Below are 27577 nucleotides of genomic sequence, written 5' to 3' on the forward strand. Positions count from 1 at the left end.
TGAAAATCCTCTTTCCCCATAACTTCCTTAGCAGTAAAAGGAGAGAAATTACCCTCTGAAAACCTGAACCTAAAACTCCTAATATAGATTCCACATTCTCACCCACAGTAGAGGGGGGAAAATTGGTATAGAGCCTACCCATATCATAGAGAAGTACAGGAACACACAGCAACAGAAAAATACTACAAAAGTACAAAGTGAGTATACCACCAGATGACTAAAAATCAAAGCAGAGCCCCAACAAATAGGAGAAAATTAGGAATACCTCCTCCTCAAAGGATCATAACTCCTCACCAACAGTGCAAGAGATAGTAGAAATGTCAGAAAAAGAATTCCGAATAGTAATTGTAACAATACTCAGTGAGATGCAAGAGAAAACAGAGAACCAATTCCAGGATATGAGAAAGTTCTACCATGACCTGAAGGAGGAACTCCATAAAGAAACAGACACAAAAAAATAATCAAGCAGAATTTCTGGAGATAAAGAATACAATGCAGGAAATCAAAACCTCCCTCAAAAGCATCAACAGCAGATTAGACCCTTCAGAAAAAAGAATCTCTGACCTTGAAGACAAAATCTCTAATTTAGTCTAGGTAACCAGTGTATATATACATATACATATACATATACATATACATATACATATACATATACATATACATATACATATACATATACATATATATATATAAACAGCCGAATATCCACATAATAGGTATTCCAGAAGGTGAAGAGACAGGCAAAGGCATAGAAATATCTTTCATAATATATTAGCTGAAACTTTCCAAATGTAGAGAAGCATGCAGACATCCAAATCCAGGAGATACAAATAGATATAACATAAGAAGGTCCTTTCTAAGGAATATCAACCAAATAAGTAAAAATCAAAGAGAAAGACAAAATTCTAAAAATGTTGAAAGAAATTTCAAGTTACTTACAAAGGTTACCTCATTAGACTAACATCTGATCTCTCAGCTGAAACAATGCACGTGAGGAAAGAATGGAAAGATACATTTAAAACTGTGAACTTTCAGCCAAGTGTACTACATCCAGCAAGATTATCCTTCAAAGGGGAAGGAAAAATCAAATCATCCCCACATAAACAAGTGCTGAGCAAATTCACCAAAATGAAATAAGCTCTTCAGGAAATACTTAAGAGACTGCTGCCCCAAGAAAGCTAAAGGGAGACAAATATCAGGTTGTCAGTAAAGTCATGACATATTTTTCTATGCAAAAAATGCTTCATGATTTTCCTGGTGACTCAACAGAAGTAAGAGAACACAACTAGAAAAACAAAGATAGGTCCACACATATTGATAGTAACACTGACAATCAGAACTAAATTGGGGAACTAGCAATTAGCGTAATGTCTGTGTCACTGGACTCCCATGTAGTCGACCGCGGTTTGCGTCCCGGTGGCTTAAAACTCACGCCAGGCGCATGTGCGTGTGTGCCCAAGATCCCAAGAGGAGAATGGAGGAGAAGGGATTGTGGCGTGACCATTCCCCCTGAGGGGTGATTTCTTGCTTTCTGTCTCTCTGTCTCTGTCTTTCTGGTGAGCGCACACGCCTTATAGCGAAAATCTCTCCAAAAAAAAAAAAAAGGAACTAAATTGAAATTCAACTATTTTCACACAAGCAGGTTTAAGTACAAGTCCACCAATCATTTGCTAGACAGTTGTTGCCACAGGTTTCAATTTATGTATTCATTATAACCATTATTCATTGTATAAAACTAAATAATATAGGAAAAGTCCAAAATGGTACAGCTGTGTCTTTCTTTGGAATGAGTTCCAAAAAGGCTAAAATCAAGAACTTTATAAAATCACCAAATCAGTGGCTTTACCGTGTCTTCGCTTTTAAACATCTCTTTCGAATTTTGTTTAATTTTTGCTTTTTTGAGGATTTATTTCTTTATGCTCAATTCAGTACTATGGTCTTACAAGTACCCACAGTGTGTGAGCAAAAGTGTTTTTTTCTAACTCCTTCTAATGCACTATTGTTAGTTACACTTTTACCTATCTCTAACTGAACTAATGATACCCACACATTTTTTCAGAGAATTAACTGTTTTTTTTTTAAAGAACTATTTAATTTTATTTATTATTATTTTTAAATTTTCTATAGGGCATATGTGCTCACCAAAGAGAGAGGGTGTGGGAGATAGTGAGAAAGCGAGCTGCCAAATCTGGGACTCAAACTATGGTCAGCTATGTGCAAGTCCAGTGCCTTAATAGCACCACTTGCTGGGCCCCAGATTATAAACTCTTATCTCCCACAGTCCTCTATGTAGAAATTACAAATCTTTCTCTGGCTATGTTAAGATTATCTTTGTTAATTTATAAGATCATTTGTTCCCTAATTTTTAATCAATATGTTTTCCTTTAGAATTGTATCTCAGAGTGAAGAATGTAATGGACACTGATCACAGAGGCATGGTATTATTCACAACAAGTTTCAGAACACATTGTGTGTGTTGATTTTGAAAGGTCATTTGCATCTTCTATGAACTGCTGTTGGGTTTGATTGACTGTCGATGGATCGAGGTGTGGTGTATCCGAAGGCTATTGAATGCAACTTACAATGCTTAATAAAAATCTTTATTCTTTTAGTATATATAAAAAAAAGAACGTAATGGACAATTCAGAACAAACTTGCAGAATAACTATTAGAGTGGATTTCAAATGATCACAACAAAATAAGTTTATTATATTTAAAGAGAAAAAAAGAAAATGACTCAACCATTATAATTACTATAAACAATTACTTTCAACTAATGCATATTTTCTTAATTCATTTTCCATTTGAAAATCTTAAGAAAAGAAAACTGGTTTTCTTCATTTTGTTTCAGCGTTTTGGTAGAAATACCATTATGCCCAACATTACCTGACTAGAAACATAACGGCTGGGCCTCCCTAATCAGAAAATCTGAAATGTTTTAAAATTAAGAACATTTTAAACACTAATGTGATACTCAAGTGTTAAATTCCACACTTGACCTCATGGTAGGTCTGCAGTCAAAAGGATGATGTACAACACAGTTCATTCAGCCTCCCCAAAGGGAAAAAAGACCTTCCTAGCCCCCTTATTTGGTGATGCCAAAAAGACCACAGATTGTCCACACCAAGAGCTTAGAGAGAGTCATCTTTGCTTTCTGACAGTTCAATATACACAAATTTTTTTCATATAAATTATTAAAATACTGTATAAAATTACCGTCAGCTATGTGTATAAAGTATACATGAACATATAAGATTCTGTGTTTAGACTTGGATCCCACCCCCAAAGTATCTCACAATGTATATGCAAATTTTCTAAAATATAGGGGAAAAAAACTCTTAAATTTGAAACACATTTTTTCCCCCAAGTATTTGGATAAGATAGTTTCAACCTGTGATACACATAGAGTAGGCCAAGGAAGACAGGAGAAAATAAGGGCCACAACATGATCTCTTATTCTCAGTTTCTAATTAAATAGAAAATCCTCAATTAGCTGTCTAACAGTGCTCAGTATTCACAATAGGCATTACTTATCATCTTTTATTCTGAGTTACAATATATTCTAAGCATTGAATAAGGCACTGAAGATAGAATGGAAAATAAGACAGATGAAGTTCCCGACTTCATGGACCTTTTAATGAAAAACAGAAAATGAACAAAAGAAATTTCAGAGGCCAGCTCATAATATACTGGTTAAGTGCTGTACACAGGAAGTCAGATCCCATATGGCTGACCATGGTTCAAATCCCAGCCCCTGGGGCTTGAAAAATACCCCAGGCATACATACATGAGTACAAAGAATCATGTTGGGACTGTGGCATGACCATGCCCAACTGGGGGATGTTTTCCTTCTCTCTCATGAACACATAAACCTTCTACCATAAAAATAATTAAAAGAAAGGGGCCAGCAGTTAGCATAATGGATATGGCACTGAACTCACATGTAGTAGACCACAGTTCGAGTCCCGGACCCGGTTGCTTAAACTCACACCAGGCACATGTGCGTGTGTGCTCAAGATCCCGAGGGGAGAATGGAGGAGAAGAGATTGTGGCGTGGCCATCCCCCTTGGGGGTGATTTCTCACTTTCTGTCTCTCTGTCTCTCTGTCTTTCTGGCACACACACATGCCCTATAGCAAAAATCTCTCAAAAAAATTTTTTTTCAAAGAAAAAGATAATTTTGAGGCAGAAAATAAGAAAGAACCTAGCATATCTGAAATGAGTAAAGAGGTAAATTGAACTGAAGTATATATAGTAACTGAGGGAAGAGAATGTTGTAAGATGAGTTTAGGAAGATGGAAAGAAGCCAGATCTTGCAGGGTCTTCTAAAACATGGTAAAGAACATACGTCATTTAGTCCATAGTTTCCTAAAACTGGCAGTTTAATTCTTTTATTGTGGATTTGTTGGGCATTTAAGTTTGTATCCTTTGCTGCTTTGCTTCTGAATTTTGTAAATCTGTGTGTGTGTGTGTGTGTGTGTGTGTGCACGCGCATGTGTGTAGCATCTTACCCATTTTACCTAAAATATGCCACTCATGTAACTTTATTACCTTTATATATGATCGGGGCATAATATCTAATTTTTAAAAGACTTCCTAATACAACAGAATACCTTTCATATACCTTTCATATACTTAGTCTATACGTGGATACCCTAAATTCTTAATCTCCACATTGAATAGTCTTAAAATGTAGTTCATGGTTCAAACTACTATGTGTACAAAACAAAACAGGAAGGCATAAATGTTAAATATCAAATTTATTTCACTAAACTTCTCCTTTCACATATTCCACCCCACTAACTCTGATTGTCAGGAATATTTTCAAATATGGTTTTTCTCCTTAATTGATCTTGGCAAAGCTTGTCCATCAGCAGAGTTCCAAACCTATAGACACTCAAAATATAGTTGATTAGTTTGTCTAGAACAGTCCCAATACAAAATAGTTACCCCTTGTAACTATTAATAGATCTCCTGTTATTCTCACAAGTGTCTAAATTTAGACCATAAATTATATAGTTATATAGTTACAAGACAATAAACAGAAGTTAAACTTTGGAATTAGAAAGCTAAATCCAACTCTGGATAACTTACCTAGCTTCTTTAAGCTTCCATAAATAAGTGACACATCATACAAAAATACTGGAGTTGGGACCAACAGTTAGCATAATGGCTATGTCGTTGGACTCCCATGTAGCCGACCGCGGTTCGAGTCCAGGACCCGGTGGCTTAAACTCACACCAGGTGCGTGTGCATGCATGCCCAAGATCCCGAGAGGAGAATGGAGAAGGGATTGTGGCGTGGCCATCCCCCTTGGGGGGGTGATTTCTTATTTTCTGTCTCTCTCTCTCTCTCTCTCTCTCTCTCTCTCTCTCTGTCCTTCTGGTGAGCGCATGCACCCTAGAGCAAAAACCTCTCCAAAAATAATAATAATACTGGAGTTGATTCTTTATGTTCATGTTCATGTATTAGTTCTAAGCAGGTACTCAATTACTATTCTCCTATTCCTACTCTCTTCTAACAAAATAGCAAATTCAAGCAGTTTCTCCATTTAGTCATCTTGTTACTTATTTATTATTCCTATTGTTTCAAGAGGATAAAACAAACTCTCACGGTCACTTTTAAGGCAGTCTAGTACAATAAAAATGGCCTAGAGATTAAAAGATAAGTATTAAGGATTTTGACCACCAAAGACCCTCTGCCAGACTTCACTCTTCTGCTCCCCAGTCTAGCCAGGAGTCAGGATAAGCCCATCAGCAGCCATCTATATTTGAGTTCTGTGTGGCCCCATTCAGGAATTTCAACCACCGAAGACTCTCTGCCCAGACTTCACCCTGCTGCTCTTTAGTCTAGCCAAGAGCCAGGTTAGAGCACCCTACTTACACTCTCTCTTTCCATCTCTCTCTCTATTTTTAAACTTAGTTCTCTACTGCTCTTTTCTCTTTCTAATTCTTACCTCTCCTCCTGCCCCCATAGGGTAGGCCAACCAGCAGTCATCTATATTTGAGTTCTGAGTGGTTTTCATTTTTTGACGAAAAAAAAATTTCTTCTCTTTTTCTTATTGTTTTTGTCTTGTTTTTTTTCTTCTTTGTTTGTTTGGGGGGTTTTTTTCTATTTTTTTTTTTCCTTTCCTTTCTACCTTACTCACTTTTCTGCTCAGCCTCCACACACTGACTTTCTAGACAGGTCTAGGTGCTCAGTAGCCAAATATCTGAATGCTTTTAGGGTCAGAGTAATCCTCAATTTTCACTGAATCAGCTGCACAAAGGGAGAAAAACGGTACTGTTTACAGACTGCAGGTCACCTCCTCCTGCATTCCCCTGATTGCTCAGATTTAACTCCAAAAAATAGGAAAAAACGTATAATCCATCAGATGACTAGAAACCACTGCAGAAGTACAAGAAATATGAGAAACCAAGAAAATATATCTCCCCTAAGGGAAAAGAGTAACTCCTCTTCCTCCACAAATAATACAAGGGAACTTATGGAAATATCAGGAAAAAAAATTCAAAATATTCATAGTGACAAAACTAACAGAGATGCAAGAGAAGAGAGATAATGAACTTCTGAAGATGCAGGAGAAAAGAGACACTGAGTTCCAGGAGGTGAGGAAGTTCTTACGTGATCTGATAGAGAAGATACACATCATAAAAACAAATCAAATGGAATTGTTAAGAAATGAAGGTTGTAATGACCAGGAAATCAAAACTTCCCTTGAAAATGTCAAAAGCAGATTATATCAAGCAGAAGACTGAATCTCATATGTAGAAGACAGAACATCTGACCTAGAGAAATGCATCAAAATGACTGAGAAAATAACCTCTCAAAATGAGAATAACATATGAGTAATACTAGATACTATTAAACACCCAAATACTGGGTCATCAGTACTGCAGAAGGTGAAGAAACTAATTAGGGCATTGATAATCTATTCCATGAAATCCTGGAAGAAAACTTTCCAAACCTAGAGAGGCATTCAAATATCTAGACCCAAGAAATACAAAGGACTCCACATAGAATTGACCCAAGAAGATCTTCTCCAAGGCAACTCATAGCCAGATTGACCAAAACCACAGAGACAAGCTACCAAAATTGGCAAGAGAGAAATGTCAAGTTACTTTCAAAGGATATCCCATAAGGCTAACATCAGACCTCTCATCGGAAAGAATGCAAGGAAGGAAAGAATGGGAAAATACATTCAAAGTGTTAAGTGAAAAACAATGTCAACCAAGAATACTACATCCAGCAAGATTATCTTTCATATGGGAAAAAAAGACAAAAACATTCTCAGATAAACAAAACCTGAAAGAATTTACCAACACCAGACCAGTTCTCCAAAAAGTGCTAAAGAGAGTGCTATACCAGGAAAACTAAAGTCAGACACACAGAAATAAGAGCACAAGAAACAACCAAGAGAATGGCCAGTCTAATGGTAAAGATAAGTCCAGATTGAATGTTAACTTCCAGAGATTAAATGGAAATATCAGACCACAGTAACACTGCAAATTCAATAGAAGAGAGATTAAGTGCGTGAGTCTGAACTAGGGAAACGGAAGATTTTTACTTTAGACTAAAGCATTACTGATTTTCTTTGATGCTTTGATTTCTGTATTTAAGGATGTCTGTCTTTTCTTTAACTATTGATAGGTTCATCTACATACTATTTGAACTGAATCCTGACCCTTTTCCTGGCTTTAAGTTTTAGTAAATTTCTCTTAACATTTTTTAATTTTGATCTATTAGAACTAAAACCTTTTTTTGAAATTAAAAAATGCATTAAAAAATACCTATTAATACCTATTTAATGACTGCAGTAACCTATACAGCCCCAGCTAGGTGCTACTTTATAGGATGTTCACTTTACTCACTGAGGTTTACGCCTGAAGTTAGACATGTGTTCATAAATATGTATATATCAGCTGTGCTTGCTATTGAAAGTCTTTAAATTAATTAAGATCTTTAGTGAATCAATAAAACGTGAAAAAAAAAGAAAGGCATGGAAAACAACTGTACATACCAGACAGTGGGGGAAGGGGAGGAGTTGGCAGAGGGTAAGAGGAAGGGAATCAAGGAGGGGGAGAGCAAAATACATAAGAAACAAGAAATAGAAAATTATTCATTGATGATGACATCTATGGTAATATCCTCAATTAAGCCAATATACAATGTATACTGGATGAAAAATCTCATTGTGTATACTCTATTTATGTACAGTGAATGACTGTAAATTAATTAGTTAATTAATTAATGAATTAATTAAAAAGATAAGTATTAAGTATCGACCAGTTCTGTTACTTACTAGCTATTTGTTTTTAATCTGTTTATTTCATCTTTATTAGATTAAAAACATCTCTACTTCCTCACCTAAAAAGTTGGCATATAATTGATATGCCTACATATATGAAAGCACTGCTTTGACCATAAAAGTGAAATAATATAAATATAATGTGTTAATTATAAAGTGACAAATGCTTACACTAACTTTTTAAAAACTAAAAACTCTTCATTTTACGCTTACTCAGATTCTCATATAAGTTATTAGATGTGAGAACAGGGGTAAAATACTCCATGCTGCAACAACTATCTAAGAAATAATAACTTTCTTTTTGCCTATCTCTATCCACTGCTCCATATGTTTGAGTACTAATTCAAAAATACTTGGGCAGAAATTCAGCTAAGGTGTGCAAACAAATATCATATTGTATATAATCTATCAATTTTATTAAATAGTAGTATGTCACTGAAAGTCCAACAGGGAAAACAAAAACAACCCCACACATTATAACAGATAGAATATTATGCAGGAAATTGGCTATACGTGCTAGAAAAGGTACAAAGCAAAAAAAAAAAAAGATAATCAAAAATTAGCACAGTAGGAAACTACTGAACTTCTACAGTGTCTACAGTGGATGGCAAAGGAAAGAAGCAATACCTCCAGGTAGAAGCTGGAGCTCTAGGAGGTCTGTCTACTAAAAGATGGACCTACAGAGGAAACACAGCTACTGCCCAAACAGAGTAGGGAAGAAATAACACAGTTTCTTTCTTCCCTGCTCTCCAACTTCTACTATCTCCTATGGGACATGCAATTGGAAATCCAGTCTGCAAGAGTCTGCCTCCCTGTCATAGAGAGCAGAACAGCAGAAGGATGAAAGTGGCTCTCATGGCAAACAGATCCAGGACCTGCAGAAGTGGTAATACACCCCACTCTAGAAAATACTATAAAGGAGTCAGTCACTAGGAACAGCATAGGGATTTAACATATGACTAATAATTAAAAATAAATTTTTTAAAAAATGTGAAAAAAATAGTGCATTTCTTTTAAAACTTAAGTATATGGAGAATTGACTTACGAAAGATTTGGATTATCTTCTGTTAAATTATTTTCCTTTCTTGTCAAGCACTTATAGAAAAAGCTACTAAAAATGTGACTTCGTTCAACAAGTTCATCTGATGCCTTCTCCAATATAAGATACCTGTAAAGTAGCAATGCCACAAAAGTAAATTATTTTTAGATTTTACCCAGTCTTCCTAATTATTTTATATATTCTGGAAATCTTCACTTTTACATCCAATTAAATTCTAGGTCATCTTGCACACTCCTCTGATTTGGGCTTTCAGTTTGCTCTTTAGTTACTTCATCTGCTACCAAGATCATTTAAAGCAGAAACTGGCCACTTATTCATTCTTTTACTTATCAAATACTTACCAAATTCCTAATGTGTGCCAAGTACAATGTTTAGACTGGAGAAATAGCACAAATATTAGGGGAAAATAGTATCTGCCCCCATAGAGTTTACAGGCCAGAGGGGTGAGGGTAGAAGAAAATATTAATCAAATAATTACATGATAAAATGTAAAACTGAAACTATGAGGACCAGCGGATGGTGTGATGGCTGTGTCACTGGAGTCACATGTAGTCAACTGCAGTTCAAGCCCTGGATCCAGCCGGTGGCTTAAACTCACGCTGGGCACGTGTACGTGTGTGCCCAAGATCACAAGAGGAGAATGGAGGAGAAGAGATTGTGGCGTGGCCATCCCCCCTGGGGGGTGATTTCTTGCTTTCTGTCTCTCTGTCTCTCTCTGTCTGGCAAGCACATGCACCCTATAGCAAAAAAAAAAATCTAGAAAAAGTTTAATAACTGAGATGTAACTAATCTCTATATCCTTAGTCTATTCCCATACTAAAATGATTCTTCAACCTAAGTTTGAAATCGAATCACTTAGTGATGAAATCCTTCATAATTACAAGACTGCTTTTTGTGAGACAGCAGATGGCATAATGGTTACATCACTGGACACCCACATGGTCGACCATAGTTCAAGGCCCAGACCTGGCAGCTTAAAACTCGTGCCAGTACCAGGAGTGCATGTGTGCATGCATGTCCAAGGTCCCAAGATGAGAATGGAGAAGGGATTGCGGTGTAGTCATGCCCTGCTTGGCGTCGGGGGTGATTTCTCACTTTCTGTCTCTGTCTCTGGTGAGTGCACACAACCTATAGCAAAAAATAAATAAATAAAACCTCACACCTGTTGCATGTGCATGCATGCCCAAGACTCCAAGAGGAGAATGGAGGGGAAGAGACTGCAGTGTGGCCATCCCCCATGGGGGGGTGATTTCTCGCTTTCTGTCTCTCTGGTGAGTGCATGCACCCTATAGTAAAAATCTCTCCCTACAAAACAAACAAACAAAAAAGAAAACTGCTATACTTTTTTTTTTTTTGAGAGGTTTTTGCTATAGGGCACGTGCGCTCACCAGACAGACAGAGACAGACAGAGAGACAGAAAGCGAGAAATCACCCCCCCATGGGGGATGGCCACACTGCAGTCTCTTCCCCTCCATTCTCCTCTTGGAGTCTTGGGCATGCATGCACACACACCCAGCATGAGTTTTAAGCAACCACGTCCAGGACTCGAACCATGGTCGACTACATGGGAGTCCAGTGACATAGCCATAGCAGTTATGTTAACTGCTGGTCCCAAAAACTGCTATTCTTAATAGCCTATGCACATTTGAAAATGACCTTGCAATTGCTTTTCTGGAGTTTGCAGACCAGAACTCTAGAAAAGAAAAAGCTCAATATAGAAAGAATTCAAGATAACTGTATAGGATCCTCTTTAAGTACTTAGCAGAATACTGATCAATGTGTGTGAGTGAGCAAAGTACCAGAGCCTGGGGAAATAGCTGGAGATAATAATATCCAGTCTTCACAGAGCAAGAGTGATAGAATAGCACCTGCTCCTACCAACCAGACTGTAAAATTCATGAGACACTGGGTAGAGTACTCAGAGACTTCCTTCATCACTAAGGATTAATGTGTTGGTCTCATCTAAGAAATCTTAAATGCAAGACATTTAAAAACATTACACTGGAGTGCTAGCAGATAGCATGGTGGTTGAAGTGCTAGACTCTCACATAGCTAACAGTTTGAGCCCCAGCAGCTTGAAAATCATGCTGGGCTCATGTGTGTGTGTGTGTGTGTGTGTGCCCAAAATCCTAAGAGAATTAAAGAAAAGAGACTGTAGCATGACCATCGTCCCCTACGGGGGGGGAGGGGTGATTCCATGCTTTCTCTCTATCTCTCTGGCTCTTTACAGTAAGTACATCCACCTTGTGGCAAACAAAACAAAACAAAAAGACAACAACAACCAAAAAATCAAGCTGACCCAACCCATAGCATGGTGATTAAGGTGGCTGAATCCTACATGGTCAACTGCATGTTCAAGTCCCAGACCTGATGGCTTGAGAAACACACTGAGTACAAATGTGTGCATGCCCAAAATCCCAAAAGAAGAAATGGAGAAGGCACTGTGGTGTGACCATCTCCTATGGGCGGTGCTTTTTCACTTTCTCTCCCACTCGGTCCCCAAGCCCCACCAATGAGCACATGAGTCCTCAAGCAAATGAAATAAATACATACACACACACACACACAGACACACACACACACAGTCTCTCTCCCTCTGTGTCTCTGTGTATCTGGCAAGTGCATGCACTCTCTGGCTATATATATATATAAGAGAGAGGATAAATCTACAATGTTAGTAAATATGAATGATAACATGAGATTCTGAGTCTGAGTGACTGGAATAAAGATGATACTGTTAGTAAAACAATACAGTTTAGGTAAAATGGTAATAAATTTGGTTTGAGAATAATCTGTGAAATGGTTTTGGAAATATAGGTATAGATGTACAAAATGCAGGCTAGAAACAAACTTGCATGAAAGTTTTAAAAGCTTTTCATATCAGGACCAGCAGGTATCATGGTGGTTAAGACTAGATTCCCACATGGTCGAGTGCAGTTCAAACCCCAAAACTGCTAGCTGAACATCATGCCAGGTACAAGTGCACACATGCCCAAAATCCTAGGAGGAGAAGGGACTGTAATTTGGCCATCCCCTTGGGAGGTGATTTCTTACTTTCCCTCCCTCTGTTTCTCTCTGGTGAGCACATACGCCTTATGGCAATAAATAAATAAATAAATATTAACATAACAACTCTAATAGTGCTTAAGGATACAATAAATTACTGAACAGAGTTGCTGCTTTTTGAATCCCAAAGTGATGTGAGTACTTTCTTCTCTACAACATTTATATCAAAGAAGTATAAATCAAACAATAAAACCAAAACAAAAGTAGCAGCTTTTCTGAAATATATAGTTATCTATAGGAAATAATGAAATGAAACTGAATTATTCAGCCCCATAGTCCAGTGGTTTAAGGAACTGGATCCCACATGGCCAACCATGTGATTCAAACTGTAACCCTGCTGACTTGAAAACCACTCTGGGCATTTGTGTGTGTGTTCTCAAAATCCCAGCGGGACAGAGAAATAGAGGAGAAGGGACTGAGACATGACCATACCCATGGAGAGTTAGAGGGTTGCTTACTCCTTCTCTTTCCTTCTCTCTGTCTCTAATCAGAACATGCAACCTCTGGCAGTTTAAAAAAGAAAAAAAAAAAAAAAAACTGAATTTGTCAGCTCTAGAAAGTCTTGGTAGGCAAAAATTTCCTAAACTGGAAATGTTGGCAGGTTACTTTTAACTAGAGTTAAAATAACAGAAAGGGGCCAGCAGGCAGTATAGTGGTTAAGGTGCTGGACACACACATGGTAGACTGCTGTTTGAGACCTGGATCCAGCAGCTTGAAACTCACACTGGGAGTATGTGTGTGCCCAAAACCCTGAGAAGAGAATGGAGAAGAAGAGACTGCAGCATGGCCATCCCACCTGGGGGCTGATTTCTCACTTCCTGTCTCTCTGTCTCTCTCTCCAGCAAGCATGCATACCCTACGGCAAAAAAAAAAAAAAAAAAAACAACTCTCAAAAAACAAAAACTAAAAAAACCTCAGAGATAAAGATTAAGTTTCGGGTGCTGGCAGGTGGCGTGGTGGTTAAGGGTGCTGGACTCCCACATGGGCGACCACAGTTCGAGTGCCGGACCTGGTGGCTTGCTTGCTCGCTCTCGCTCGCTCTCTCTCACCCGCTCTCTCTCTCTCGTCAAATTAAAATAAATAAGCAAATAAAATAAATAAAGCTAAATAATTCTTTTTAAAAAAAGATTAAGTTTCACAGAAAAATCTGTAAAACAAATGATAAGATTATTCATCATTGAATAATAATAAGAATTTACTTACTTAAGGTAAAAATCAATAATTACATCATTAAGAAATTCTCCTTCTTCTAAACATTCCAGATCTTCATTAGTTACTCCTAATCCCCCCTTAGTAGGTGGTGGGGGATATACAATCAACCTTAAGAAGTAAAAATAAAGTTAAAATTCATTGGTATTGAAAATCACAGTATCTAAGACATCTATTAAGTAATAGCAAAATCTGTTGGGTAAAAAACATATTGACAGGACACATGTAATTACATGTGTAATTTTCTTCCTTTACTTTCACATCTACTACTGTTTCTCTCACTGAGCATCATCTTTTCCTTTCCAATTCTTCCCAAATGGGTTAGTCTCAATAGACTGGTATATCCATAATAGTCTCGATATTTGTTTTGATTTTATCTCATGATCAGTTATAATATCAATACTAATGTACTACTTCTGCATAATTTTTACATTTCAACAAGCTCCCATAATAAAACAGCAATTTTCCTATGATCTACTTTCTAATTTTAAGTTAAATCCCCATAATTACTTCCTTTCTATTCAGAAAAAATAGCAATCAAAAAACCTTTACTTTCACATCTACTACTGTTTCTCTCACTGAGCATCATCTTTTCCTTTCCAATTCTTCCCAAATGGGTTAGTCTCAATAGACTGGTATATCCATAATAGTCTCGATATTTGTTTTGATTTTATCTCATGATCAGTTATAATATCAATACTAATGTACTACTTCTGCATAATTTTTACATTTCAACAAGCTCCCATAATAAAACAGCAATTTTCCTATGATCTACTTTCTAATTTTAAGTTAAATCCCCATAATTACTTCCTTTCTATTCAGAAAAAATAGCAGTCAAAAACTATGCTCTCTCAAAAAAAAAAAAAAAAAAAACTATGCTCTCTCCAGCTGGGGGGCTAGTCGGTATCAGCTGCTGGACAATAAAGAAATACAGAAGAGCTTATGAGGCACGTTTCCCACAAGAAAGTGCTTAAATGAAATTAGAGAGATAAGAGGATCAATTTCTAGTGTTGTAAAATACAGTAGGATAAATAGCATTAACAATTTATTATATAACTCAGAGTAACTAAAAAGGGATTCTGAACTTCTCAACGCAAAGTAATGACACATGGTTAAGATGATGAGATGCTAATTACCCTCATTTAATTATTACGTGGTATTCTTGTACTGAAAAATCATATCGAACTCCCAAAATATGTACAATTATTTTATGTCAATAAAAAGAGAAAAATAAAATACTTTTAAAATGCTGACAATGTAAAATTGAAGAGAGCATAAAGAAAGTGAGTAATTGTATCAGAACCAGAAAGTAGTAGAGAATAGTTGGCAACTAATTAGGCATCTTTTTTCTGATATCCACTCATACTGACCAGTTGTGAATGCCTGGTTACAGTTTTAGAGGAGATAGGGTAGTACTCAATGAGCAAATAGCATCAGTAATAATGTGTAGTTCTTGTACAAGAACGTAAGAGCCACCCACAATTGACTCAATCTTTGTACCATAGCATCTAAATCAAAAAAGAGAACTGGAAAATTTAAATGCTAACATGATCATTTCTATATTATTGTCTATTTCCCTATCCTGCAATTTTGATTGCTTTTTGCTTCATTTTAAACAGAGAAAAAGAGTCACATGAAGGTACAAAAATCACGTTCAAATGCACAGACCTATTCAGGCTTACCACTATGAAAAGAAAAATAAAAGATGAAATATAAACAAAGAAGTAAATTCTAACAAGGAACTGTGATAAACTCCAAAATACCTTACATCGAGGCATATTTTTTGGTAAGCAATTTCATTTTTTTCTATTATACATTCAGTATGGCATATGTAATCTTCAAAAACATACTTTGTTATTCAAATTATTTCAGTAAGTACTTTAATCTTACCAAATATGCTAATTTGACTATTTCTGTCTTATTAACATAAAATTAAATGATACCTATTATTCTCTTAATAAAATTTTCTAACTTCCTCCTAGATTAAAAAAATACATATTTCCATTATTAACCACCCATATGGAAGTAAAAATCAAAACATTTCAAAAGGTAAACTACTTAAAAGCAGCAATATAAATGAAAACTACTAATATGCCCACCTATTACAGACAGGATATGACACAGTACATACTTCTGAACAGGTCCAGTGTGCCTGACTTCTCGCCACTCTTCATCTGGGTTAGATATAATGGAAAGTGAGTAGCAACCACTACTTTGCTTCTGCAGGAAGGTGTAAGTAGGCTTGGCTGCATCTGTACTTGAGGGCTGACCAAAAACGGCAAGAGAAAAAGTCTCCTTATAAATACATAAATAATAACATATCAACTTTCAAACGGACAAAGTCAAAACCTAGACTTGTAAGCCAAAATTTGACTAAAAGAGATCATATCAATGAGTTATATCTATAGCTCTAGACTTTCTATAAACCAAATCAAAATATTAGGTTGTCAGGAAAGTCATATTTTTCTATGTTTTCCTATACAAAAACATGTCATGACTTTCCCAATGACCCAATAATATTTGTAGTCAAAATATACAAAACATGTTATGGCATAGTTTAACTTGAAATGCTATTTCCGAATATGAACTCTTTTCTTTTTTAAAGAGAGATTTGTGCTAGAAGGCACATGCGCTCACTGGAGAGACAGAAAGACAGAAACCGAGAAATCACCCCCCAGGGGGATGGCCATGTCACAGTCCTTTCTCCTCCATTCTCCTCTTAGGATTTTGGACACACATGCACAAGTGCCTGGCATGAGTTTTAAGCTGCTAGGTCTGGAACTTGAATTGCAGTTGCCTATTTGGGAGTCCAGCAATGTAACCATTATGCCATCTGCTGGTCCCAGATATGAACTCAATTAAGAATTTAATGAGTTTGAAATTCAAAATATGATAAATAAGCAAAAAAAAATTAAAGAGCTGAGTTTATAACATAAATTGATATTCTCTTAGTAAATAGAAAAGATAAACTTATACACTGAATATAATTGCCAAGCAAAACTTACATTACGCATGAAGAAGCACAGTGGTGTATTTTATGCTTCATCTTACATTAATGTGGGTTCTACAGGCCTCCTTTTTTTTTTTAAGTTTTTTCCCCCATGTGGCTTACTGCACAGTTTGAACTCCAGCCTGATCAGCTTGAGAAATGCATCAGGTGCATATGCACGTGTACCCCAAAATCTCGACAGAATGGAGAAACGGAGAAGAAAGGACTGCAGCATGACCACATCCCACTGGGGCGCTTTTCTCTTTCTCCCTCTCCCTCTCTAGTCTCTCTCTCTCGTGAGTACACACATCCCTTCCAAATTACAAAATAAAACTGAAAAAAGAAATTAATGTGAGCTATACTACTTTTGACTTATTCTGATTTCACTAGTTTGTCCTCTAATATCTTTTTACTGTTTCAGATTCTATAATTCCTCACTCTGACTTTTGCGATTCTGATACTTCTGAACAGCACTAATCAGTTACGTTGTAATTTAGCTTGCCTCATTGCTTTCATGACTAGATTGAGGTTATTACACATTACTAGGAAGAACACCACAGAAGTGATATATCCTTTCCAGCAAGACATCAGAGAGAGTACATTACAGTGATGTGTCTCATAATTGGTAATAGTAACTATGATCACTTGGTTAAGATGATATTTGCCAGGTTTCTCCACTGTAAAGTTACTACTTTATTATGATTAATAAATATTTTGACTGAGAGATTTTGAGATTATGCACATACCCTGCTTCTCCTTAAATTTTCACACATTAACTTTGGCATCCATCGTTACACCTTGCCTACCACAATGATACAGCAGTTTACTGGTGGTTTTATAGTTCTCTTTTACATTAATAATTGAACTCTTCTCTAAGAAAGAGCTGTCCCTTATCAATCATTTATTAATTCATTCATTACCTCAGTAATCTGTTTATATCAGTGCATATTTATTTTGTTCTTCTGTTATAATCCCATGCTATCAATATTGATATTTTTAAACAAATTTTTCCAGACTTGTCATTGGAAGTCCTTTCGGGTTGGTTCCTATGCCCTTGACCAAACAGCATTTTTTTTTTTATGTTTTGCTACAGGGCATGTGAGACAGAGAGACAGAGACAGAGAGAAAGTAAGAAAGCACCCTGCAGGGGAGGTCCTTTCTTCTCCATTCTCTCAGGATTTGGGGCATGCACACAACACACCAGCATGTTTCTCAAGCCTCCAGGTCTGGAATCACTCAGTAGCTATGTGGGATCCGGCTATGCTAACCCCCATGCCACCAGCTGGCCCCAAAACAGTATCTTATAGGGACCAGCAGTTAGCGTAATGGCTATGTCACTGGACTCCCATGTAGTTGACCGCGGTTCGCGTCCTGGACCCGGTGTGTTAAAACTCACGCCGGGTGCATGTGCATGCGTCCCCAAGATCCCAAGAGGAGAATGGAGGAGAGGGGATTGCAGCATGACCATTCCCGCTGGGGGGTGATTTCTTGCTTTCTGTCTCTATGTCTCTCTGTCTGTCTGGCGAGCACACGCGCCCTATAGTGAAAACCTCTCAAAAAAAAAAAAAAAAAAAAAAACAGCATCTTATAATAATTAATGAAAAAAAATTTTATTGAACTTCCCACCTCCTTCCAATTACACTAATCATATGCTAACCTGAGAAACTGATTTCATCTTCATTTCTTCAACAGCAGCAGTAGCAGGGAAGGAGCAAGCTGAAGCACAGTAATAATGAATAAAAGAACTTTCTTTTGAAGAGAGGTTCTGAAACAAAGGAAGTGCCTGAACCCAAGACAATGGATAAGAAAGCTCTAACTCTCCTTTGGCTGTACTTATTTCCGTCATAATATCTTTCAATTTCAATTCTTCTCTTTGTGAAATAGGACTGTGTATTTCAAGGAAAATGAATTCACTGGATTTTGCTATAAAAGAAAAAAGAAATCAATTTTATCAATACAATTAGTTTTTAAAAGGACTCTAATTAAAATAACTTTATTACTAATAAAAATAGGGTTGGTATAAAACCCAACAAAGTATTCTGTGTTGGTTATAACCAACCAGGCAAATCAAAATCTGAAAATAGGCCATTAGTAACTTAGAACTACAACTCACAATTTTTAGATTTCTCTTCTGTACTAGAATAGAAACTCCACAATAGTATTGACTGCTATATTTCCACTGCCTGGCATTTAGTAAATACTAGGAAATGCTGTTAATGAATGTATAAGTGAATAAATGAATGAATGATAATTAACCAATGAATTACTCTCTAGCCTCCACCACAGCTCAAATCTATCAGCTATTCCAATTAAATACTTCCTTCGTTGTCTCTCATCAATCGTTCCAACAGTTGTCTCAAATGACATTCTCAGCCTCTATAATGATCGAAAATAGCTTTTCAGAGTTCCCCTAACTTCTTTGCTATTTAATCATGAATTTTCCCATTGGAAGTAAATAGGACAGAAAAAAAAAACTAACTTTAAAGGTATAAAATTTATTTCACTATTCAACATCTTTAATATGAATGAAAGTAGAGAATAGAAGGCAAAGAGATCAGAGAGGTAAGAAAAAAGTTACTAATTGATTTACCCTATTCTAAATGAGAATTCTTTAGGAGTTAGAAACTAAACAAAGTTGGAAAACACCTCAATGAGCACAGATGTAGATAAGTGTTACAGGCACATATACAGAAAAGTATCTAACCCAATCTTAGAGAAATGATACATAAATATATAAGTAAACTAAATTTTGTTTTTTACAGAAAAGTATCTAACCCAATCTTAGAGAAATGATACATAAATATATAAGTAAACTAAATTTTGTTTTTTACAGAAAAGTATCTAACCCAATCTTAGAGAAATGATACATAAATATATAAGTAAACTAAATTTTGTTTTTTACAGAAAAGTATCTAATCCAATCTTAGAGAAATGATACATAAATATATAAGTAAACTAAATTTTGTTTTTTACAGAAAAGTATCTAATCCAATCTTAGAGAAATGATACATAAATATATAAGTAAACTAAATTTTGTTTTTTACAGAAAAGTATCTAATCCAATCTTAGAGAAATGATACATAAATATATAAGTAAACTAAATTTTGTTTTTTACAGAAAAGTATCTAATCCAATCTTAGAGAAATGATACATAAATATATAAGTAAACTAAATTTTGTTTTTTACAGAAAAGTATCTAATCCAATCTTAGAGAAATGATACATAAATATATAAGTAAACTAAATTTTGTTTTTTACAGAAAAGTATCTAATCCAATCTTAGAGAAATGATACATAAATATATAAGTAAACTAAATTTTGTTTTTTACAGAAAAGTATCTAATCCAATCTTAGAGAAATGATACATAAATATATAAGTAAACTAAATTTTGTTTTTTACAGAAAAGTATCTAATCCAATCTTAGAGAAATGATACATAAATATATAAGTAAACTAAATTTTGTTTTTTACAGAAAAGTATCTAATCCAATCTTAGAGAAATGATACATAAATATATAAGTAAACTAAATTTTGTTTTTTACAGAAAAGTATCTAATCCAATCTTAGAGAAATGATACATAAATATATAAGTAAACTAAATTTTGTTTTTTACAGAAAAGTATCTAATCCAATCTTAGAGAAATGATACATAAATATATAAGTAAACTAAATTTTGTTTTTTACAGAAAAGTATCTAATCCAATCTTAGAGAAATGATACATAAATATATAAGTAAACTAAATTTTGTTTTTTACAGAAAAGTATCTAATCCAATCTTAGAGAAATGATACATAAATATATAAGTAAACTAAATTTTGTTTTTTACAGAAAAGTATCTAATCCAATCTTAGAGAAATGATACATAAATATATAAGTAAACTAAATTTTGTTTTTTACAGAAAAGTATCTAATCCAATCTTAGAGAAATGATACATAAATATATAAGTAAACTAAATTTTGTTTTTTACAGAAAAGTATCTAATCCAATCTTAGAGAAATGATACATAAATATATAAGTAAACTAAATTTTGTTTTTTACAGAAAAGTATCTAATCCAATCTTAGAGAAATGATACATAAATATATAAGTAAACTAAATTTTGTTTTTTAGGCTCTAAAGAAAATGTTGAAGGTAGAAACTTTTGCATTTTATTTAACTTTGTCACTATTTAAATTCTGTCAGGTTCATTATCAAACACAAAAGAAAAGGTAGCCAAAGATAACTGACTAAAAATTGAGGTATTCTGTTTTTAAGAGTATAGGAACTTTTTTTTTCAATGTAAATAACATTTAAGATGTTTTAAAAGTATTCCTTTTATTCTAGAATAAAACTACTTACTTATAGGACTTCTAAGGTTTCCCTGAAATTTAGAAATCATTTTATACTCACATTGCTGGCTTAATATAGCACTTTCTAACTGGGTCTGAATCTCCTGAAGATAATCTGAAGAGACCCAGAGGAAAAGGATAGCATGGCTCCTTTTATTGTGATCATCATCCTTACTTTTCCATAACCCAAATCGCTTCAAATGGGTGGTATCCACTAGCAAAGAAACCTCATTCAGGGACACTGAAACAGAAGACAACAATTTTAAAATTAATCTATTTAAGAAGACAGTACTTATGCACTATATGACACTTTTTAATACACTATATTGCTTTAAAAGAAGTATATGCAAAGTTTTTCAAAAGTTATATCCAGTCCACTTCACTAAACTTAGCCGAAATATCCCAATCCAAATTATTAGCAACAAAATCATATTACAACTAGAAAGGGCTACAAAATTATTAACTAATAATTATGTAAAATTTAGTCTCTGATACAAAATTGCAGTTATATACAGAAAAGTCTGAGATTAAATTTCCATAGCATAAAAACTTCATTTGAAGAGATTTTTCACTAGGAATCCTCTTATCATTAACAAAAAGAAAAAAAAAAGTATATCAATGTAAGAAACTAAACATAACTTAGAAAATTATATTTTCTATCTTGGTCAATATTATAAACCAAGATTTGAAATGCTAACAGAGGCCAATTTCTGCCCAACTTTGTTTTCTCAAAACATTTTCATTCTACTATACACACAACTACTCTTAAGAGATTCTCAAGAATAAGAGGAGTTCCTGAATAAAGTTATTTCTTTTTAAATTTTTCCAAGATTTTTGTTTTTCAGAACTTCTAGGTAATCAATTAAAATGATCAGTCTTTTTCTCTCTTAATGAGCTAAAGAAGTCTCCTCTGAGGATTTTTTGTTTGGTTTTTCTTTTGTTTTTAATTTAAAAAAGAAAAGGTAGAAAACTGATTTCAAGAAATCTTTTTTTTTTTTTTGAGAGGTTTCTTTTTTGCTATAGGGCGTGTGCGCTCGCCAGACAGACAGAGAGAGATAGAGAGTGAGAAATCACCCCCCAGGGGGCATGGCCACACCGCAATCCCTTCTCCTCCATTCTCCTCCCGGGATCTTGGGCACGCACGCACACACGCGCCCAGTGTGAGTTTTAAGCCACTGGGTCGGGATGCAAACCGCGGTCGACTACGTGGGAGTCCAGTGACATAGCCATTATGCTAACTGCTGGTTCCGATTTCAAGAAATCTTGAGATCACTTAGTCCAATGTTAGAATGCAATCAGCTGAACCAGGAATACAACTATCAGTTAACTATAAACCCAAGATGGTTGCCTATCTGAAACGCATCTCTTACTATTCCTCCCTGCATTATTTCCTACTGCTACTCAATGTGTAAGTCTTCAGCCTGGAACACTGGCTCCACTTTAGATACAATGAATCAGAATCTCTGTTTCGTAGTATCTCCCTCACTTCCTGGTTCACATGAACATTAAAGTTCGGAAATCATTTTACAAAGGACATCTAAATACTTAGTCACTGTAATGTTCCCAAGTCAGCCATTCTATTTTTCATACTGAAAAGACCCCGTTCTGAAAACTGTCAGTAAAACTGGCAGCAGAAGCTAGATGGTAGCACAACGCTAGGGCGTACACTCTGTGAGGCTGATCTACATGGAAGGGTTCCACGTTCACATCCAAAGGCCTCCCTGAGTACGCCAGGAAGGTAGGCATGTGCCAACAATCCAGTGCTGGCCAAGGTTGGGGGTGATTCACGGCACTGGATTCTGGGGAAAGTGCTGTCTCTCTGTTTCTCTCTCACCAATGGAAAAAGTAAATAAACTTGTGAAAAACTGACAGTAAAGACAAACAGGTAAAAGTATATAAAATAGGGGTGAGGGCCTTCTGAAAAACTGCTTAGCATTTCGTCCTCATGCAGATCACAGCCCATAGGCATATTCAATGCTGTTTCTACGAAACCTACACAATTAGCACCAACCCTATTATTCCAGGTTTTTAGAATGAAAGCTAAATTTTCTTTTAAAAGACTAAGGTGTATATCATGCTGGGTAAAGTCTCTTCACAACCTAAATGATGTATAGCAATTTAATGTATGAATAATAATTTTAAAAATTAATTAAAAAATAAATAAAATGCCTTCTTGTCTAAATAAAAAAATAAAAAGACTACTTTAAAGTTTCTCTGTTAAAGAGAGGACTTTAACACCATCATGAGGAAAATTTACACCTCATTACCAAATTTGTCACCAATGTAGCTTATGCTGTTACAAGAGTATGGCCAATATTGAAAAAGGGATCTGCCTACCCACACTTCCATTCCTCCTCCTTCAGTAACAAAATCTTAATTTTATTCAGGGAGGCAAGACATAGTTTTTTTTGTTTTGTTTTGCTTTGATTTTTGAAATTTTTGCTATAGGGTGTGTGCTCTCACCAGAGACACAGAAAGTGAGAAATCACCCTCCCAGGGGGGATAGTCATGGTGCAATCCCTTCTCCTCCATTCTCCTCTTGGGACTCTGGGCAACACACACATGCACCCGGTGCGAGTTTCAAGCCACCAGGTCTAGGACTCGAACCGCAGTCAGCCACATGAGAGCCCAGTGCTTAACCACTATGCCACCTGCTGGCCCTGATACCCACCTTTTAAAAACTTTATTTTCTAGTTTCCTTTTTTGCAAATAGGTGTGTGGTCATTAATTAAGTTAGCTAATAAAATTAAGTAAGGCCCAGTCATGGCAACACAACTGGACTCTGCTGGCTAGCAGACAGAGGCCACAAGGAAGGCCTAGGTTCAATTCCGAGTCCACCTCAAAAAGCCAGGAGTGGTGACATATACCTGTAGACTCAGCTCCTCAGAAGGCTGAGGCAGGAGGATCAAGAAACAGAGGGACCCTGTTTAAAAAAACCACATACATACATACATGCACACACACCATTTTTTTTTAATGTTAAGTAGAAATTCGGTGGCATGCACAGCAAAAAAGATTCCTTAGAAGAGAGTCTTTGCCAGAAGGGAGATAGTAGTACATGCCCTTTCTACCATTTTCCTTTTCCTCTGACATTCTGACTGAATCACTAACATGACAATGGAGGTGAACAGTTATATCAGCCATGAAACACACTTGAAGATGAAAGTTATGCGTCGGAGATGACAGAGTAGGAAAAAAAGAGCTTGGGCCCTGATGATCAAGGAAATATCACATCAGTTCAGCCTATCTGTGGGTTTCTTCTATGAGAGAGAAAATAAGCTGTGTTTTTTAAGCCACTGCTAATAACAGCTAAACATAATTAATAATATAAATAAGATTTTAAAAAGTTTTCCTCAGCTTCATGGAAAAAGAGGACACATTAAGACCTGTAGGTTCCCATCTCCAAAAACGTTTTATACAGATACTCTCTTTTAAAAATATTTTTGTATATGAGAACTTAGAGAGGTAAGATTTGGAGGAAAAAATTTTTTTTTCCTCTTCCATTATGAAATATTAAACCTAACACCAATGAAAAAGCATTTTTCCACAACATATAATTAAAATTGCCTTTTAAAAGTCATTTAGTATAGCAAAATGATAAGAAAACAATATTTGAAAAAAAGGACAAATACTAAGAAAATCTAAAATATCACTTTTGATGTTTGTATCATAGGAGTATGAGAAGTAGTGCTCTGTCACCCAGGCCTTTATCTACAAATTGTAGCACTATCTTGTCAGAAATTATTTCGTCCTTTAAAAATTACATGTTTGTTTCTTCTAAATATCTAATACTATATTATTGTTTAATAGTTTAATAATACTTCCTAATTAGAACTATCAATATATTTACTCTATACCTTTATATTCATACTTCAGAGGCAATCTAACTAACAGATCCACTATTGTAACATGGTGTTGGATTCTGTACATGGGGTGTCTGGGGAATCCAACTGAAGTTCCTTTGGTCACATCTTTCACCCTGGAGCAGATGCTTCACCTAGTTTATACCTGAAGTATGCACTCCTACTAGTTGTATGTTTACTTTTCATCGTTGTTCTTTTTATAATTTGTTCTCTAAAGTGATTGTGCTCTATTGTTCATTATTTCTTTTGTTAATGTCATTAATTCTGAAATTCGTTTTAAGAGAGAGAGATTTTTGCTATAGAGCATGTGTGCTCGTTGGAGAGACAGAGAGACAGAAAGCGAGAAATCACCCCCCAGGGAAGATGGCCACACTGCAATCCCTTCTCCTTCATTTCTCTTCTTGGGATATTTGGCATGCATACACACGTGTCCAGCATAAGTTTTAAGTCACTGGGTCCAGGAGTCGAACCACAGTGGGCTACGTGAGAGTCCAGCACTGTAACCATTACACTATCTGCTGGTCCCAATTCTGAAAGGTTTTAGCTAGGAAGAGAAGGAGAAAATGTTTTGAGTCTCTCTAAGTCTCTCTTAAGGAAGTATACTGCATTTTCCAGTATATCTTGCCTTAATCAGTTAAGAAATGGTAGAGAAATCTTGGTTTCTATGCATGTTTATGTAAAATGTTAAAATTTTTCATTATGAGTCTTTCCTCATAGTTCTTATTTTTATCTATTTGTATATATTCTGGAAATATTCACATTATCTATAAAACTGTTAGTCCCATAAAGTCACCATGAGTCTTTTAATATTATTGATTTAAGTCATTAAACAACAGTACACTATTCTCAGCATCATAAAACATTTTAATTCCCTTTGGAACTGTTGGAAAAAAAATTATAGAAAACTGGTTGCAAAAGGATTTCAGAATTTTTACTGACCAATTATTTTATACTCAAAATTACAGAAAAGAGGTTGTCATAAGACAATAATAACTTACCTTGAAATGGGATCTTAACATATTTTGTTGTGAACTAAAGCAAAAATAAAAAAAGCAAAAAAACGAGTTAACGACACAAAATATGTGACTATTCAAATTTTAATTTTTTTCTTTCAAACCATAAGTACATTTCTAAAGTCTACACTACAAGAGCTCAAGACTTTTTCATCAATAAACCAAGAAAACGTTTTACCATAAATACTTAGTTTTATGGAAGCATAAGAACCCTATAAAGTAATTTAACTCTCAACATGCTCATTTATAAAAAACCAACAACACTTTACATAATATATTTTTCAAAAATGTTTTCTGAAAATTTAAAGTAGAAATCAGACAACGTCCAGAAGGAACTGCCAAGAGGCCTGACAAGATAACAATGGCTCTGGTAAACATACCACAAAACCAAGTTTTATTTTTTACTTCGCTGACTCAGAAACTGATGATCATTCATTTTAGAGATGAACTTTAACACTTACAAACTCACAAGGTATGGATGAACAAAACACAATGCCAAAGTACTATATTATTTATAATGAGAAATTTAAACTGTCAAAAGTCTCAGGATCAGCAGGTGGCATGGTGGTTAAGGGCGCTGGACTCCCACATGTTTGACCACTGTTTGAGTCCTGGACCTGATGGCCTGCTTTCTCACTTTTTCTCTCTCTCTCTCATTCTCTGTCTCTCTCTCTCTCTGTCCCTCTCTAGTCAAATATAAATAAATGAATAAAGTTAAACAAAATAATTCTTAAAAAAACAAAGTCTTATCATGTATCCTACCCAGTATGAACACCCTGTTTCTGTGGAAAAAATAACAATTATTATCAAAAGGTTACTTACTACATGAAAAGAGAATTAGAAATATTAGTTGTTCAATTTAAACGGCTACAAAAGTATAATGGATCAAATGTCACAACAGTGATTCATTTTTCAAAAATGATAACATACAGGGACCAGCAGTTAGTGTAATGGCTATGTCGCTGGACTCTCACATAGTCGACCACGGTTCACATCCCGGACCCGGTGGCTTAAAACTCACACCAGGCGCATGTGCGTGTGTGCCCAAGATCCCGAGAGGAGAATGGAGGAGAAGAGACTGCAGTGTGGCCATCCCCTCTGGGGGGTGATTTCTCGCTTCCTGTCTCTCTGTCTCTGTCTGTCTGGCGAGCACACACGCCCTATAGCGAAAACCTCTCCAAAAATAAATAAATAAATAAATAAATAAATAAATAAATAAATAAATAAATAAAGATAACATAGTTTATTCTATTTTTCAGAGAGAGATACTTTTTTTCCATCGAGAACATGCACTCGCTGGAGAGACAGAGAGACAGAAAGCGAGAAATCACCTCTCAGGAGGGTTGGCCACACTGCAATCCCTTCTCCTCTATTTTTCTCTCAGGATTTTGGGCCAGCACATACATGTGCATATCATGAGTTTCAAGCCGCTGGTCTGGGACGTAGGCATCGGCCATGTGGGGAGTCTAACAACTTAACCATTACGCCATATGCTGGTCCCAATGACATAATTTATTAATGTTTCCCAATTAGGGCTATCTATATATTGGGTTGTCCAGAAAGGCATGACTCCTTTGTGCATAGAAAAATGCATCAAGATTTTCCCAACAACCTAATATTTACTCTATATACCTTCACATTCATACGAAGTCCCTAAGCTAGAACACCTTCTCCCCTGGATGACATGTACAGGTGCACTTCCAACTCTTTCATCTCCAGTGTTCATCTCATTTTGCTCCATATTAG

At 35.6% G+C, this 27577-nt stretch overlaps 1 protein-coding gene across 12 annotated transcripts in view; it reads right to left on the minus strand.

Annotated features, from left to right (window-relative positions):
- Positions 1 to 27577, minus strand: part of SENP7 (SUMO specific peptidase 7) — a 158476-nt gene that overhangs the window by 12771 nt on the left and 118128 nt on the right. For all 12 annotated transcript variants that reach the window (XM_027769979.1, XM_027769978.1, XM_027769982.1 and 9 more), the window contains 6 exons: positions 25817 to 25850; positions 21017 to 21196; positions 18286 to 18551; positions 15771 to 15904; positions 13634 to 13750; positions 9350 to 9472 (listed from right to left, as the gene is read on the minus strand). In XM_027769979.1, the coding sequence (XP_027625780.1) occupies positions 9350 to 9472; positions 13634 to 13750; positions 15771 to 15904; positions 18286 to 18551; positions 21017 to 21196; positions 25817 to 25850 (854 nt within the window). The remainder of the gene's footprint in view (positions 1 to 9349; positions 9473 to 13633; positions 13751 to 15770; positions 15905 to 18285; positions 18552 to 21016; positions 21197 to 25816; positions 25851 to 27577) is intronic.

Source organism: Tupaia chinensis, unplaced genomic scaffold (assembly GCF_000334495.1).
Source record: "Tupaia chinensis unplaced genomic scaffold, TupChi_1.0 Scaffold000100_1, whole genome shotgun sequence".
In the NCBI taxonomy this organism is placed as follows: Eukaryota; Metazoa; Chordata; class Mammalia; order Scandentia; family Tupaiidae; genus Tupaia; species Tupaia belangeri.